The 16,504-nt window shown below is 57.0% G+C and overlaps 1 protein-coding gene across 1 annotated transcript; it reads right to left on the bottom strand.

Annotated features, from left to right (window-relative positions):
- Positions 1 to 3,800: 3,800 nt before the first annotated feature.
- KLF15 (KLF transcription factor 15) lies at positions 3,801 to 15,874 on the bottom strand. The gene is made up of 3 exons (XM_004581357.2): positions 15,584 to 15,874; positions 10,863 to 11,969; positions 3,801 to 4,993 (listed from the first exon to the last, which is right to left on the bottom strand). The coding sequence occupies exons 2-3, from the start codon at positions 11,942 to 11,944 to the stop codon at positions 4,825 to 4,827; spliced, it is 1,251 nt and encodes a 416-aa protein (XP_004581414.2). The 5' UTR covers positions 11,945 to 11,969; positions 15,584 to 15,874; the 3' UTR covers positions 3,801 to 4,824.
- Positions 15,875 to 16,504: the final 630 nt, after the last annotated feature.

Raw genomic sequence — 16,504 nt, forward strand, 5'->3', positions numbered from 1 at the left:
TCTCTCTCGCACCCCACAACAAGGCCCCCACTGTCACTCTCAGGCCCCAAGCCGGTACAAGTCTCTATACTCACCCGCCTACTTCCTTCAACAGACATTAGCCCATCCTGCAGCGGGAAAAGAGATGGCCCAAGAAAAATGCAGCTGGGTAGAAGCGTCAGGTGTCCAGTATTGATTAGAGCAGTCTCAGGACAGGAAGTGCACCCAAAAGCCCAGGGGTGAACACTGCTCCTATTTGGGATTGGGTTTGTGGCTTGACATTTCATCAGCAGAGGCCATCAGCTCTCTCCATGATTGAGGATGTGAGGGTCTGGGCAGGAGCATGCAGAAAGGCACCATTTACCAGGAGGGAGGGAGCTCGGCAGCCCTTCCCAGGGCTGAGCTGCAACCCAGACTCCCATCCCCAAGGTCATTTGCAAGTCAGATGTGGGGGTGCTGGGAGGAGTCAATGTGCGATTGCATCAGATGTCTGCTGACCAGCTGAGTTCATTCAGAACTTCTCAGAGATGCTGTGCGGATACTTGGGGTGATAAAAATACCACTAATGGCTACAGAGTTGGCTGTGTGCCACACATTGTGCTGCCTTATTGTAATTTTTTCCCAGCCTCTCCCTCTCTGTACTTCTGCCTTTGAAATATGTAAATACATCGTAAAGCAGAAAAAAAAAATAAGAAAGGGACTGGCACTGTGGTGCAACAAGTGAAGCAGCTGCCTGCAACGTCTGTATTCTACATGGGCACTGGTTCAAGTCCTGCTGTGCTGCTTCCCAACCAGCTCCCTGCTAAAACTCCTGAGAAGGCAGGAGAAGATGGCACCAGAGCTTAAGTCCCTACCACCTGCTTGGGAGACCTGGATGGCATTCCAGGCTCCTGGCTTCATGACTGGAGTCCCAATCATGACTAGCAAAGGTACACTATTTAAAAACAAAACAGAAAACAAAAAACTAGACATAGACTTCAAAAGTGTTTGTACTGAGCTAAAATTATCTGTTAATTTCATTTCTTAAGAACTTTATATGCATATGTGTGTGTGTAAATACATATATATTCTAAATTTTCATCTGCTTGAAAGGCATTGTGACAGAATGGCTCACTTCCCTAAATGCCCACATCAGTCAGAGCATCACAGGCAGACCCTGGTGACACAAGGCTCTGCTTCTGCTTCTAAGAGTCATGATTCAGTCCTGGGCAACCTTGGCCTCCCAAACAAAGCATTTCAGCTCTGGGTCCTGATCCTAGGCTGCATCAGAAGCCAGACTGCAGGCCCTACTCTGGTCCATATGACATGCCTTCTCGGAGTGTAGATGAAGTCACAAGGAAATGAAGCCACCCAGTGCCCTGGGGTCGCCCTCTGCTGAACAGGTGCCATTCTGCTGGGGAGGACCCACTGCAGACACAGCATCGGGCAGCAACATGCCCTAGCAGGAATGGCCACAGCCTGCCCTCTGCCTCCCTGCTTCCTTGCCATGTTCTGGCTGAGCACACCCATGAAAATGGCATGTTTCAGCTTCCCTGGCAGTGATGAGGCCCTCTTGAGGCTAGCCAGTGGGGTGTGAAGATCCAGTGTGCACATCTCAGCCTGTGCCTGAAGGGCAGGCAAGAGGCTCATGGCTCCTCACCTGCTCACAGCCACTGGCAGGTGTCCACTGAGCCATAAACACCCAGTAGCGGCCAGGAGAGGCAGGGCAGCAGGACAAGACAAGGAGCCTGGTGCCCCATGCAGGAATTGCCACACCAGCCCTGACTGCTTGCTTTCAACAGTGAGAAATAAACTTCCAGCTTGTTTAAGCCACAGTCTAGAGGGGGGTGAGATCTTTGTTACAAGCCACCTAATTCGTATGCTAGTTCCTACCCTGTCCCTGGTCCTGGGGGCTGGATCCTGTGTAGGGTAGCCTGGGAGGGGAATCCCACAGGGCCATCTGTCTGCCACTGTCCAGACCTCTGCTTGTTGTTAACAAGTGTGGGGACACACCTGCTCCTCTTGTAGCCACAGATACCATGGCAATGTCCTACAGGCAGGTGTTTGGTGCAGTTCTCTGTGTTCCAGGGTGCTTGAGGTGGTCAAGCAATAGAGCAGAAAGCTACCCACGCTCCCAGATGCTCCTTCCTACCGGGGCCCAGGCTCATCACTGGCTGTCACTCAACATCATATCTGTCCCCTCACTCACCATCTACCACCCCACCATTACCTGGGGGGGCTTGCAAGACTCTTGCGTGCCAGGGAAGAAGCTAAAATCTGTGGAGGTTTAAGACATGCACCACAAGTGGTAGGACTAGGAGCAGCAGGCTGCGTGGCTGCAAAGGGCCCGCTTCTCCATGCTCCAGGGCTGTGCTCCGGATTCAGGTGCCCTCCCACCTGAGACCCTGTGGGGCAGATACATGGCAAGCTTGTAAGCCCATGCTTCAGGCAGGGCCCAGGAGCTCAGCCTCAAGGGAACCACTCCCACACACTCTTGATCCCATGTGGGCTCGCTCACCCTGGCCCCACAGGTCAGCTGAGGGGCCACAGGTTCAGCAGTCACTGTGGAAGCACATGCTGTGTGTCCTGTCAGCCCCCAGGAACAGAGGGTACATGAGCACTCAGTGCCACCACCCTGGCCAAATGACAGTACTCCCCAGCCCTTCGTGTCCCTCTGACCTGCAGCTGCAGATTGTGCTCGCACAAAGAGCGGTCCCTCCCACGCAGGTGCTTGCCACTGTAGACATCCGTGCCTCGCTCCTCCAGAGCACTTTTGCCTGCAGAGGGCACATTTGGTCAGAGGTTATCAGCTCCAGTCCTTGCCTCAGGCCCAGGGCCAGGGAGGATGGGAGCATCTCTCCTCTGGACAGCCATACCAAGTGCTGGGCACACAGGGCAGCTCAGTGTCCTCCAGTTGCCACCAGATGGGACAGCTGAGCAGCAGCCACCTCCCAAGGTAGCCATAGCAATGACCACTGCCTGCTCAAGTATTCAAATCCACATACTAACCACACAGCCACCTTCCTGTCAGACATCTGGGGTACGGGGACCTCCCCTGAAAAACACAAGTTCTTCCAGAAGGCTCTTGCCAGCCCCATGCAGGTTAACGGGCCAGGTGTGGCAGCCACCTAGCATTTACTGAGCCAGAGGCAGGCCAGTCCCTGTTCTCCTTCCCTTCTTGGAGCCATTCCCCTAGTGGCTGCCCACACATTTAAACCTCCACTCTGGGACTATGTGGCAGAGAGCTCAAGCACTGTCAGGGAGTTGGGAAGGATGGAGGAGGCAGAGGAGGTGCCCTCACACCATACGCTGGCAGCTCTGAATCCCACTTCTGCCTGGTCCAGGTTCCTGGCATATCTGTAGTCATTGTACAAGGAGCAAAAAGCATGGTCACTTACCTCGGGTTAGTCCAAGAGGATGGCGGATGCGCTGGCCAGCACACAGCAGGTGCACCAACAGGCACCTGACAGACCGAATGCTAGGCAGGAAGTGCCCAGCAACGGCCTCAAACAGCCTGCAGAAGACAGGTGATCCCTGCAGGACCTACTTGATTCCGAGTGGTTCTCACAGAGGCTGTTGGATTTGTGTGGCTGATGCAGAACCCCAGCCCCAGGCACAGTGCTGGGCTCTTTGGGAACCCCTCACTACTGGGCCAGAGCTGCACCCCAAGAGTCCCGGGGTCCCTCCTCTGGAAAGAAAAGCAAGGTTCCCTTGAAGTCTGCCAACCCCAACGTAAACCACAGACTCAGCACCCCAATTTTGTGGCCTTCTGATGTCTGAAGGTCCAGAACAAGTCCCGGAAGCAGTACACGCACCTGCAAGAGCTGCTCAATTTTTTTTTCTTTTTTTTTTTATTGGCAAAGTAAATATATTTTTTTATGAAGGCCCAAAGAAAATATACATAATTGTAACATATGTACACCGGCTTTATAGATTTTTTTTAAAATTTCAAATGTACACAAATGCTGATGTTATTAAAAGATAGTTTATGTAGATGTCCCTATATACAGTTTATTTACATACATTCATAGGATGTGAAATCCACCTATCAACACAAGCTAGTTCATTTGAGATTAATTTCTAAATGAGATAAGGAATGCATTTCTAAACCGGGGGTCGTGGGGGGAGGAGGCACTAGCTGGATCTTTCATACCCATGCAGCCTGCTTCCAGCTCCTCCCACACTAGAGGGGGCATTTGGATTTGTCTGGTACACCAGAGAGCCCCAGCCATGTGAGGGGCAGCAGCTTCCAGCTCCCGTACATTTAACTCAAGTTCATGCACCCCCACCTCTTTCCCACATGCACACCCCTCAGACCACCCCATGACCCTCTGGTGACCGTGTTGAGCCAGGTGTTTTTTTGGGGGGTGTAGCTGCCCTCACACGGCAGTGCAGTCCTGCACTTTTGGCCTATTTCCTCCAACCCAGCAAGTTTCCCTCTGGGAACTGAACATTTCACAAGTGCACATTTCTGCTTGGCAGAGCAATATGGGAGCTGGATCTGGCCCAGGAGAGAGCCCAGTGGGAGAAGGGCCAGCCCCCACCCCCCCAAAAAAAACCTGCCTACAACGGGAAGGCATAAAGGCACCAAGGCTGGCCTTCAGCCCTATGTGCACGCGTGTGTGCACCGAAGACACAGACTCCAGGGTCGCGGGGTGTGTGGCTGCAAGTCCTCCCTGGAAAGGCATCAGGTGGCAAGGTGGGAGGGGATTGCTGGATGCACGCCTCCCGTACTTCGTACTTTGGAAAGGGATGCTGGTAACATTGTCACGTCCCTCTCAAAGAGGGAAATAAATTATTGCTTTAAAAAAAAAAGACATAGAAACGTGAGGCCCAGGATACCAGGCCAGGCCTCGTGGGGCATGCTCAGTTCACCGCACGCACGGAGCGGCTACTCCGTGGGAAGCGATGCACCTTGATGTGCTTGGAGAGGTGGTCGCTCCGCGCGAACTTCTTCTCGCACACAGGACACTGGTAGGGCTTCACACCGGAGTGCGAGCGCCGGTGTCGGGACAGCTCGTCGGAGCGTGAGAACCTGCGGGACAGGGCAGTCAGCGAGGCCCCGCCAGGCAGACTCACCCAAGCAGGTGGCGCCCACGCATTTGCAGTCTGCTGGTGTTGGCTGGGCTGTTTCAGTTCCTAAGGGAAGTTTGAGTCCCCCGGCTTCTCTCCACAGTTCTGAGGCATAAAGTGAAGGCTCCCTGCTGGCACTTGGGTTCCAGGCTCTAGACTGTGGGACCTGCGACAGCTGGTTAGCATTCTGGACATGACAGGCTCTCAAAGAATCAGGGACTTACCTGGCCCACTTTGCAGTGGGGGCATGGGGTCAGAAGCCACAGCTGTGCCCAGTCACTTAGCCCTCATGGCTCAGAATTCCCCAGAAGGCATCTCTCAAGAGGTCTGGGTAGAGAGGCTTTGGTAGAGACCATGGCCTTCCCCAGCCCAGAACCACAGCTGGGCCTGACTCCTTTGTTACTTCCACTAGGCAGGGCGAGGGGGTCCTCAGACTCAAGTCCATCTGACCCCAGGACCCTGCAGCATTCCAGACCCCCTGAGAAACTGCTGCACAGGTCCCTGTATAAGTGGCTGCCCAGATGGCCTGCAAACCAGTGCTCTGAAGGTAGTACAAGTCAGAGCAGTAGCAAAGTGCCCAGATAGCTGTGATGGACCTCATGGCTTGAAGCTCTTCCTTCTTTGATCCTTGTCCTAATAGCAAGATCCCCTTCCCTCGTCCCAGCCTATCTAGCTACCTTACCCAACTACACACACACACGCCTCCTCCCTGTGCACCACTAACACTGCCCATCCTTGATCTTCTTACCATAGGACATTCGCACTTACTCTCTCCTACCCATTCCCCAGAGCTCAGCTTAAATGTCAGTTCCTCAGGAGAGTCCTACAGAACTGCAACTCACCCCAGGCATTAGGCATGTCTCTTTCCTTGTCCTTGTCATCACTTTAATTTGAAATTGGTTTCAGCTTTCTGATGACTGTCAATGTGTCCCACGAGGCCTCATGGGTGCTCAGCCCTGGGTGTGGGACGTGCTAGAGGATCAGTGAGTGCAAGGAAATACAATAGTGGATATAGCAGGCATCCCCAGAGCAACCGAGAGCTCTCCTGGTAGCAGGCCCTCCCAGTGCACGCACACATGCACAGCTGTGCACACATGTGTATGTACAAGTGCTGACACACACCTACACAGGTACTATCACGCACACACACACAGACACCCACGAATGCATAGAAGCATCAGGCCTGATGCCTGCTCTCAGATCTGTGGCCACAAGGTAGGATGGGGTGAAGCAGCACCCTAGAACAGCAGTCCCCAACTCAGACCAAGGGTAGGGGCTGCTGATCCCCTCTGTCCCTGTGGGTGGAGGCCTTGACCCATGTAGCCTGGGGAGAGAAGGGGAACCCAACAGAACAGTTCTCGCTGCAGCCTTCCTGGTTCTGCCCACCCTGGCAACAGCAAGTGCCTGACCTCCCACCCCAGTGGGCTGTGCATGTCACCAGAGCTCCATGTCCTGGCACTCAAACCCCAGCCTGTTTCCCAGGCTAGGGCCACCTCCCCCCATCTACAGTGCATATACAGCTGAGCCAGGACAGAGTGGGGGTGGGGAGGGAGGCAGGGTGCAGCAGGGAGATGGGCACGGGTACAGAAAAAAGAGGCCGAGCCTTCCTTGTCTGGCTGCCAGCTCAGCCCCGCATGCCTGCCAAGAACATGGCAAAAACTCAGTCACACAGCCTGCCCGAAGGTCCATCCTGCAGGTCCCTGTGTGCTTTTCCACAAACAGGTCTCCCTCAGCCAGCCACAGCCTGTCTTAGAGTCCAAAAGCAGTGACGTGGCGCTGTAACCACCCTACGGCTATAGCGACATCACAGGCAGGCCAAGCAGTTGGAAAGAGCCAGGCTGGTCTTCACCTGTCCTCCACAGCCCCTGGTCATGACCCCAAGGTATGCTGGTACTGGAGGTCACCATCCCTGGGAACAGAGCCCTTAGGTGGCCCCAACTGCACCCCTGCATACCATAGGGGGCTCAGTGGGCACCTCTGCAGGCAGGAAGCTCTCACGGATTTACCAGGTAGGCTGGGCTGGTGGCCAAGCTTGCTGGGCCTCAGTATCCCCACCTGGAGAGGAGGAGAATGATGGTCCCCCTTGCAGGTGACTGCAAGGACTGCAAAGGGCAGCAAGTAAGGACCTGGGAGTGACACTCAGCTTGCAGAGCTGCCGAGGAACTGGGAGCTCCCATGACCTGCAAACAGCCTAACACGTGGCCCAGGTGAAGTCCCTGCTTGTGCAGGTTCATGCTGCCAGCTTGCAAGGTGCCCTGATGACTCAAGAGCCTCATGTAACATCAGCACCTCTATGTAAATGTGTCCCTTCCTTGAGACGCCAACCCTACAGCCAGTGGGAAGTTGTTATGGTAGTCATAAGGATTGCAGTAGGGACAGTGCTGCCTGCATTTGTGCAGTGTCCGACCTGCCTAAATGCTGGTAGTCTCAGCTTTTGCTAAGGATGTGGTCAAAAATGCCTCATCATGTACAGGGGACAGTGGATGCAGGGCTCAGAGAGTAGGCTTGGAGCCAGGCCACCTAGGTTGCCTGCTGTCCCTGCCACCTGCAGCTCCTGTGACCTCAGACCTGCAGCTTCCATGCCCTGGACCTAGCATGCCCTCTGCACTTGACGGCAGTGTCTGTTGCTGATTCTTCCTGCATCATGCTTCTGGGCCATTCCAGGACAGGACGTTCAGTCATGAGAACAACGGAGACCTGTGTCTTGTAAGGAAGCTTCCTAGAAGGCAGGCAAATGCACTTCCCTGACTGTCAGGCCAGTCCAAGTGAGACCAGCAAAGCAGGGATGGGGAGTCCGGGTCCAAGACAAAGGCAGCAGGAAGTGGGGGGCTGAGAACCTGGGCCAGGGGTACAAAACTCAGCACCTGGGCCCCTAGGAAGAGATGAGCAGAGGCCCTGAGGTGTGGAGGGAGGTCCCTCATGGAATGTGCATGCCAGGCATAGCCACAGTATCAGGCGGAAGCCCTCCCACCCCTGAAGCAAGCTATCCCACCCCTTGTCAACACACACACAGGTGGGCAGGGGTAGCAGGAGGCCCCAGGTAGACTCCCAGTTCAGCCAGTGTTTGCTGTGTGACCGTGGAGGGCTTGGTTAACCACGCTGTGTATCAGATGCCTCTGACATGAGAGGAGCACCTGGAGCTGGCCTATGGAGCTTCCATGAGTATAGAGAGGCAGACTGCAGATGGGCCCCAAGTCCAGATAGCATTTAGTGGTCCAAGGACACCTAGAAGCCAGCATAGCCTCTGCAGGTGATGGGACATTTAGAGTCCAGTGGTATGTCAATGAGAGCTGATGGCAGTGCCCCAGCACACGGTAACCCAACCCTCTCACCATCGTTTTCCCTGTCTAGACCAAGCTGCCTCCAAAGCTAGGTTCATCCTCCCCCTGGGGCTGTGGGACCCTCTCACCCTCTGATAAGTGGGTGCAAACAATGTGAAAGAGAAACAGCACTGGGGAGGCATGCCTGGGGGTGCAGGATGGCAGCCCTGGGCTTGTTCTTGTATCCACATAGATACAGCCCTTCTAGGAAGTAGGGGCCCTTAGCTCCTGTACCATAGATGACTCCACAGAGGCCAAGCCTGCCATGTGAGTCCTGGGCAAGGAGACCTGTGCCAAGACTCCCCAACAGCAAAGCTGAAGTCCCTCCACACCTCCTGCCTTGGGGAGCTCTGTCCCTCCCACAGTTGCTGGGTGGAGGGTGCTGTCTGTGGTCTGGCAAAGCTGACAGCTCAGAGGAGTGGGCAGCGTAACCAGGCCCACTCTCTCCCCTTTAGCCTGCCCATCCATATCCCTGTGCAGGAGCATCAGCTGGGAGATAACTCCTGCAAAGGGAGCTATCGTGTCCCAGGGAAAGGGTTACCTGCCAAGTAGCTGCCCGACACTTGCATGGTCCCTGCTTATTTCCACTTAAGAACACACAGGAATTACTGCAAGTTGCCCTGGCACCCAGTGCTGGAGTTCATTGCATGCCAAGCCAGCATTCTGGCCCTCCACTCTACAGCTGAGGAAACTGAGGTCCCTCAGCAGGCATGTCCAGGGGCGCTCAGGGACCCAGGGGTGGGCTCGACCCAGTGCCCCCTACTGCCTCCTCCATGCTCCCTTCCCTAGAAATTATGGGTGCCTTTGAGTGCCTTCCTCAATCTCTCGTCTACCACCCATCCATGAGGTGCACCCACCACTGTGGCCAGCCTCATGAGCAGGCTGGCACCCAGCACCCATAGAACAGTTCAAGGGGACACCAAGGGCTCTTATGCCCATGGCAATGAGGTGGGAGTTGGGCACCAAGCAGTGTTGCTCTGGTGCAGCTAAGATTCCCCCATATCCAAGATTCCACTTTAAGAAAAGCCCTTTCGGGCTCGGCAGCGTGGCCTAGTGGCTAAGGTCCTCGCCTTGATCCCATATGGCCGCTGGTTCTAATCCCGGCAGCTCCACTTCCTCTCTGTCTCTCCTCCTCTCAGTATATCTGACTTTGTAATGAAAATAAAATAAATCTTTAAAAAAAAAAAAAAAAAAGAAAAGCCCTTTCTCTGGCCCACTCCACGAAAAGGGGATGTCTGTGCTGCACCTACATTCCCCAAGCAGTTTCCTATCCCTGGTGCTACCTCGGCCAGCCAGCACTCCTGCCACAGGCCAACCCACACAACTCTCAGAACCAGGGCCCAATTGAGAAAACAGAAGCCCCAAACAGCTCTTTGTGTGCCATACTCACACATGCACACACAATCAGACATAAGGTGTATAAACAGGTGGCATCACATGGTACATATAGGAAGCAAGGTGTGCACACACACACATACATGCTCACACAGCTATGGGCCTGCAGGCTCATCTATGTACACCCCCCACACATACACAGTCACACGTGCAGCGGTAGCTATGGCAGCAAACAGCAGGAATGTGTTGGTGATACGTGCATTCTTCCAAGAGATCGCTGTGGGATGGGGATCCTAAACTGGGGACAGCCTTGCTGCAGCACCCCTGTGCAGGGGAGCTCACGGCAGGCTGCCTGCATCCCAGAAAAGGGTGCCCAAGGACAGCAAGCAGCCCCCAGAGCCCAAGCAAGCTTGACCAGCCAAGGGTTGGGCTTGTCTGGGCAAGACCCTCACATCCTGAAAGCTTGGCTTCCCCATTAAGCCACAGAGCAGACGGGGATTCTAGTGGACTTGGCCACCTTCTGCTGGTGCCTAAGTACTTCTCCTTGGCTGGCCTTTGTAGCCTCTCCAGCACATACCCAGATCCCCAAAGATGAATTGAGTCCAGGCCCAATGGACATTCTTGAAGACTCCTGGGAATGAAGCTCTTCCCAGCATCTGGGCATACAGCCTTTTCGGGATGGGACCTCCCTGACCCAACCCTCTTTTTAAGGGCAGTGAGCAGGCCAAGTTCCTTGCCTGATGGGAGCTCCTGAGCCACTTATACAGAAGTGGGAATGATGGTGGTACTTACCCCATGGGTGCTGGCCTGCTGCCCTGCCCCTCCATCACTCTCAGCTGGCCCTGTAAGCACCCTTCTCTGTGGCTGGGCCTCAACCCTCACTCTGTCCTGGGCTATCTACCTAGCGGGCAGTACAAGCTTCTATGAGCCTTACCTGTTCATTATAGAACTGGAGACCAGTTGACTCCTAGCTTCAGTCACCAGCAGGGACAAAGATGTCCCTGGGCAGCTGTGCCAGCTCTGGCCCTGATTCCTTAACCCCCAACCTGTACCCTTGCTCCCCTTCCCAATCAGCTAGGTTGAACAGTGGTGGCAATGGCCTTGCATGTACACCCAAGCTAGCAGATGAGGGCAGGACCTTGCTCGCTGCCCAGGCCTGTCCCCCATCATACTGACCTCCAGCCGCAGCCCGGCCAGGTGCAGGCAAAGGGCTTCTCGCCCGTGTGCCGCCGCAGGTGGGCCTTGAGGTGGCTGCTTTTGGTGTACATCTTGCTGCACCCCGGGAAAGTGCATTTGTGCATTTTGATGAGTTCTGCTGCTGGGTTCTTAGGGAACTTCTGACCCACAAGGAGGCCAGCCGGTCCGGGTCCCAGAGGTCCTGACCCCATGGGCTTGGCAGCAATGGGCACAGGAGCAATACGCACAAACTTTGAGGGCAGATTCAAGTTGGAAGAGGGCACCATTTGTGGCACCAGTGCGAAGGTCTGACCCTGGATGTTGACCAGGAGCTGGGCGACCTTGACGCTCTCTGGGGGTTGGCTGGGGGAGGCAGGCCCCATACCCGATTCTTGTTTCACAGGCACAGGCTGGATCTGCAGGAGCACCGGAACGGGGCCATCTGAAGTGGGCCCCGTGCCTGGGCTCTGGGCGCCACCTACAGCGGCAGCACTTGGCGGAGGAGTAGCACGCTCTGTCCCGCCAGAGCCCGAATGGATGGGGTTCCTGTGTGGCCCAGCAGCCGAGAGCTGCCCACAGGCTTCTGCATCCTTGCCGCCGCTCTCAGGGACCTCCTTGGCTCCCGGCTCCATGTTCTCCTCCAGAAATTCTTCGATCTCCTCCAGAGTGGGCTGGAAGGGCCTGGGGACGTCATCTGGGTCACCCACAGGAAACTCAGGGAAGCAGAAGTGTTCGCCCTTCCCAGGCGCTGGGGCCCTGCGCCAGGAACCCCAGGCCACGGGACCACTGCTGGCTCCCAAATTGCCACCACTGCTGCTGCCACCCAGGGTGGCCTGGGACAACAGGAAGTCCAAAATACTGTCCTGACCCTCAGTGCCCAGGCCTCCACTGTAACAGGAGCAGAGAGCTTGTGAGTCCGGGCTGGCACAGGAGCAGGGGCTGGAGGCATCACTGTCGTCTTCTGAGAGGGGCGAAGGTAGCATGTGGTATGCCCTCCGGCTGGCCAGCCTGTCACCCAGGTAACCAACTGGGCACTTCGGAGACGAGAAGTTCTCGTCCACTGGAAGCAAGTGGTCCACCATGCTGGCCGGGCCGTGCCGGTGGCGGCTGCACAGAGAAGGGACAAGGGAGGCCTGGTCAGAGGCTGGCACGCTCACCTGGCGTCTCATGGACCCATATCCCCTACCAAACCTTCCCCCCAACCGCCTGTGGCCAAAGGCCTGGATCCTGCCTCCATCCCACGGGAGAGCTGAGCCTGCAAGAGTGTGTTCTGCAATTGCACCACCTGTTTGCAAAAGAGCCCTCTCCAGGCCCATTGCACAACACAGGGTACTTCTGGTGTCAAACAGATTTTCCAGAATGATCTTGGAAGAGTGTGTGTGTGTGTAAATGATGGTGCCTGCTGTGTGTGTGCCTGAGTGTGGCAGGGGACATGGCTCCTGAAGTCCAAAGAAGCAGAAGTGCCTGGATGCCTGCTTCTCTAAGGATACCCCAGCCCCTCACCACCCCCACTCAGGCCTGTTGAGTCACAGAAGCAGGGTAGGAGAAGAGCCATTTGTCCTCTGACCCCTGCACTATAGGGTCAGATTGAGCAAATACTAGTCTAGGCTGCCGGTGATACTTTAATTGCAGATTTTAAATTGTGTACCACTCTTCACAGGTGTAGAAGAGTGGACAGGCTTAATGCTAGCAACTTATTTTCACCTATGATCCAAACTGAACTGCTTCGCCTGTGTTTCATCCAGCATTCATGGTCTGGAGGCCAAAACCTCAGAGAGCAGTAAGCGTGCCCCCCTTTGCGGGCTGTTTTCCCAGCAAGAGGGAAGACAGGGACAGCCACAGAGGCCCAGGGGGTTCTCGGTGCAGCGGAACAGAGGAGCTTGCATTAGACCCAAGTTCCCTCAGCCACGGCCAAAGCTGAGCCACTCTGCAGCCCTTGGGGCTGCTCTGCTGGCCCAGGACACTCACCACTTGCCAAGATCCAGCTAGCGCCTGTCCCTCTGACAGCATGGCCCATGATGCTGCTGGGTCCCCAGTGCCCACTGTGACACTTGGTGCCTGACAGGGGCTCAAAGGACACTAACAGGGTGGCAGGGGAAGGGTACCAGAAGTCTAGTAGCCATTTCCTGTGTCAGAGGAGAGTCAATAGTGTTTGGCTGTGGCAGGGCCACCTTTCTGGACCTTGGTCCCTGCCACAGCAGGTAGGTCAGCTGTTTATCGGAGTTGACATCTGAAGCCAGTTTCTCCCCCAACCCCCGTTCCCTGCCATCTCAGGGACCACTCCAAGGGCCACACACACTGCACTGCCCAAGAGCCATCAGGCCCCACCCTCAGCTGTGCCCTGGGACAAGTTCTTGCTCTCCCTCAGTTTCTCCATCTGTCTGGCAGACTGCAAGACAACTGACCTCCATCCCAACTAACCCCCCAAGCTTCAGGCAAGACCTGTGCCCCAGGGCAGTTTTGCCAGGAGGTCCTTAGGATTTTTTTTTTTTATTAAAAACAAAACAAAACAAAAAAACACTCGACTAAGGGTTTAAAACTGGGCATGCTTTCCAAGGCAGGCACCATTCACTAACTCTGATACCGGAAGACCAAACCCGTGGTTCCGCTTGGCTGGGTACCCTCAGGCAGGTGGTACAACATGTGTGTGACTCTCTCTGGAGACCAAGGTTCCACCATCAGGCAGTTCCCAGGGCTCTCTCACACACAGCACCCACACGACCCAGCGGTGGATCTGCCCCTCTGCCTATCCAGGCTTTCCTGGACCCAGAGCTGGCCTGTAGCCCAGCCTGCCCAGAAACACCAGCGACCCTCAGGAAGGTAGTATTTAACACTTACTGTTTACTTTCTAAGTGTGACCATGTTGTTGAGGTTAGTTTTTTCTTTTTTTTTTAAGCTATATATTGAGATACTCACAGATAAAATAGAAAAAGCAGCAGCGGGAGAATTAGGCACAGCAGGGGCAAGACAGAGAAGGAAGTGAACCCCAAAAGCTTTGCAAAGAACCCAGCCACCCCCAAGGAAGGCCAGCACCTGGATCTGCTCCCCTCCCCCCATCCCGACTTCCAACTCCCGCCCACCTCCTCCCATCACCCCCCAGCACTTAGGAGAGGGCCCATAGCTTACACTTCAGTTCAGGAATCATTCTGTTCCATCAGGACCCCACGTGGCAGTCTTCCTCACAGGTTCCATGTGCAAACTGCATAGCGCTGTCCACACACACACACACACACACACACACACTGCTGTCTACACCCCTACCAGAATACAAGCTGTACTGACCATTCAGTCCCCGGCCCTGCTCCAGACTCTAAAACTGCGCCGGGCAGACTTTGCGCAATGAGTGAACGAGTGAGTGACTTGCACCCTGGGGAGACCAGGAATGGAGTCAGACACTCAGGAAAAAAAGACTCGTGGCAGGGTGGGCGTCCTCATGAAGGGGCCACACCAAGGTGCTGCCAGCCCTAGAGCGAGAACATGCGTGAGGTATGGAAGCCGGCTGGCAGCTAAAAAACAGCAGCACGTGGCGCGGCCAGAGGGCAGGCTGCGAGCAGGGGGAGGGGACACGCTGTTCCGGGCACCGTCCCTGGCCGGCTGCTGGACTCCGCCTCCCCCCCCCCCCCCCACCGGCCCGGCTAGGCCTGCTGTTTATCCTCCCGGGGACACAGCGGCTGCAGGAACAACATGTAATTGATAACAAGCCCAGCGCCGGCCAAGGGCTTGCCATTGGGTCAGCGTGCAAATCACGGGGGTGGCGGTGGGGGCCGCCCTTCAAAATAAGAGTCTCCGCTCCTACCCGTCCCCGCAGGCCCCAAAGTCGCTGAGTTCTGGTGTCCTGGCACCTGTAGGGCATTGGGAACTCCCCAAGGGCCTCGGGGTCCTGGGGAGGGAGGAGATTTGAGAGGCACTGTCATGAGGTTTGGGGGGGGAGGATATTTGTCACTTCTGAGGCTATGGGGTCGAAGTAGCCCCAGGCTCTCTAGCAGAAGGATTTCCAATGGTAATCCCACATTGGGGCGAAAAGTGAGGGTCCTGGGATTGGGTGCACCGGGGATGGGAGTGGGAGGGGGATTGATCCCGGGGTCGTTCTGGGACTGAGTGTGAAGGGTGGGGCGTGGTGCCCACGGAGCTCCCCAAGGTTCCTGCGAAGAGTGCACGGCGACCACGCGTGAGTGCCCGAAGGAGTGTGGACTGCGTGGTGCCCGGAAGACTCAAGGGGTGGGATCGGACCCTCGGTGGAGTCCAGGAGCATTGCCCGCTGGGCACAGTGCCCGGGGCTCGTGCCCCCTCCCCGTCCCCCATTGCAGTGACCGACAGTAACCCCTCCGCCTTCCCCCCTGCCCCCACCCCGCCACCTCGGACTAGCCAGCGCGTCCTCCGCCCGCTCCTTTGCCAGGCCCGGGCCGAACGCCCGCCATATGGGAGCGCCGGCCCGGCAAGCAGCGCAGCCGCCACGCGCGGCCGGGCGTCCAGGCTGCCGCGCGGACCTGAGCGGGGCAAACGACCTGGAAGCAGCTGGAGGGCCTCCTTCCCATGGACCTCCCCTCGGACCCCGCTACTTCACCCCCGCGGGTCCGACACTTTGCCCGGCAGCCGCGCAGAGTCTCGGACAGCAGCGCTAGTGCCAGGCCGCGCGCTCCGAGCCCGGCCAGTGCCCCTGCCGGCGCGTCCCCGGTCACCCACCGCGTCCCCGGTCACCCACCGCCGCGCGCCTTTCCCACCTGAACTTGGCGCAAGCCCGGCCGGTGGCCAGGCCCCGGCGGTCCTGCGGCCCGGCGGGCTGCGCTGTGCTGGGGGGTGGCAGTCCGGGTCCGGAGGCGGCGGCGGCCGCGGGCCAAGCCGCGCGGGTCCTACGCTCGCTCCCTGGCTCGTTCACTGGCTCGCTCGCCCGCTGGCCCGCGGGTCGTTGCGGCCGAGCACTCGCCCGCCCGCCCCGGCGCTCTCGGCGCTCACTCAGGGCGGCTCACGTGACGCCGCGGGCGCCGCGAAGGCTCGCAGGAGGCTCGGCCCCGGGCGCGCGCCCCATTGGCCAGCGCCGCGCGTCACGCGCCCCGCCCCGGCCCGGCCCCACCCCCGGCCAGCGCTCCAGGTCCAGCGCTGCTCGCGAGCTGCGCTGCAGGGACCTGGGCTTTGCCGGGACGGACACCAGCGCGGTGGATAGACGGCCTGAGCCCCAGTCCCGAAGTGCGGTTCGGCCCGCGTGCCTCTCTCCAGCTCTGGCGCGGTAAGACTGCAGGGTCCCCTGAGGAATGCCCTCGCCAGGGTCAGCGTCTTGGGACATGACTGTATTTGGCCCGGCCTGGCACTAACAGTTCGCGCTTCTGGCAAAGCCCTGCATCCCCGGGGAGCTCTGGAGAGCTTTAGCTAGTCCCATCTCCAACTAAGGACGCCCTGTCCGTTGTCGGGCGGGTGCAGGCTGGCTGACCCAGAGTTGGCACTAGAGACTGGGCGCCGTGGGGACGGTCAGTCCCTGGACAGCTGTGAGGTTCAGAACCCCTGGACCACCGGTGGTTCCTCCTCCTCTTTCTGCGCTCCCTTCCTTGCCCTCCCAACCAGGGTGCTTCCCGCTGCTGCAGCAGAAAAATTCACAGGCAGAATTCACAGGGGTGGTGACCTGAGCACCAGGTGGGTGTTGGGAATAC

This window comes from Ochotona princeps, chromosome 21, assembly GCF_030435755.1.
Source record: "Ochotona princeps isolate mOchPri1 chromosome 21, mOchPri1.hap1, whole genome shotgun sequence".
Classification (NCBI taxonomy): domain Eukaryota; kingdom Metazoa; phylum Chordata; class Mammalia; order Lagomorpha; family Ochotonidae; genus Ochotona; species Ochotona princeps.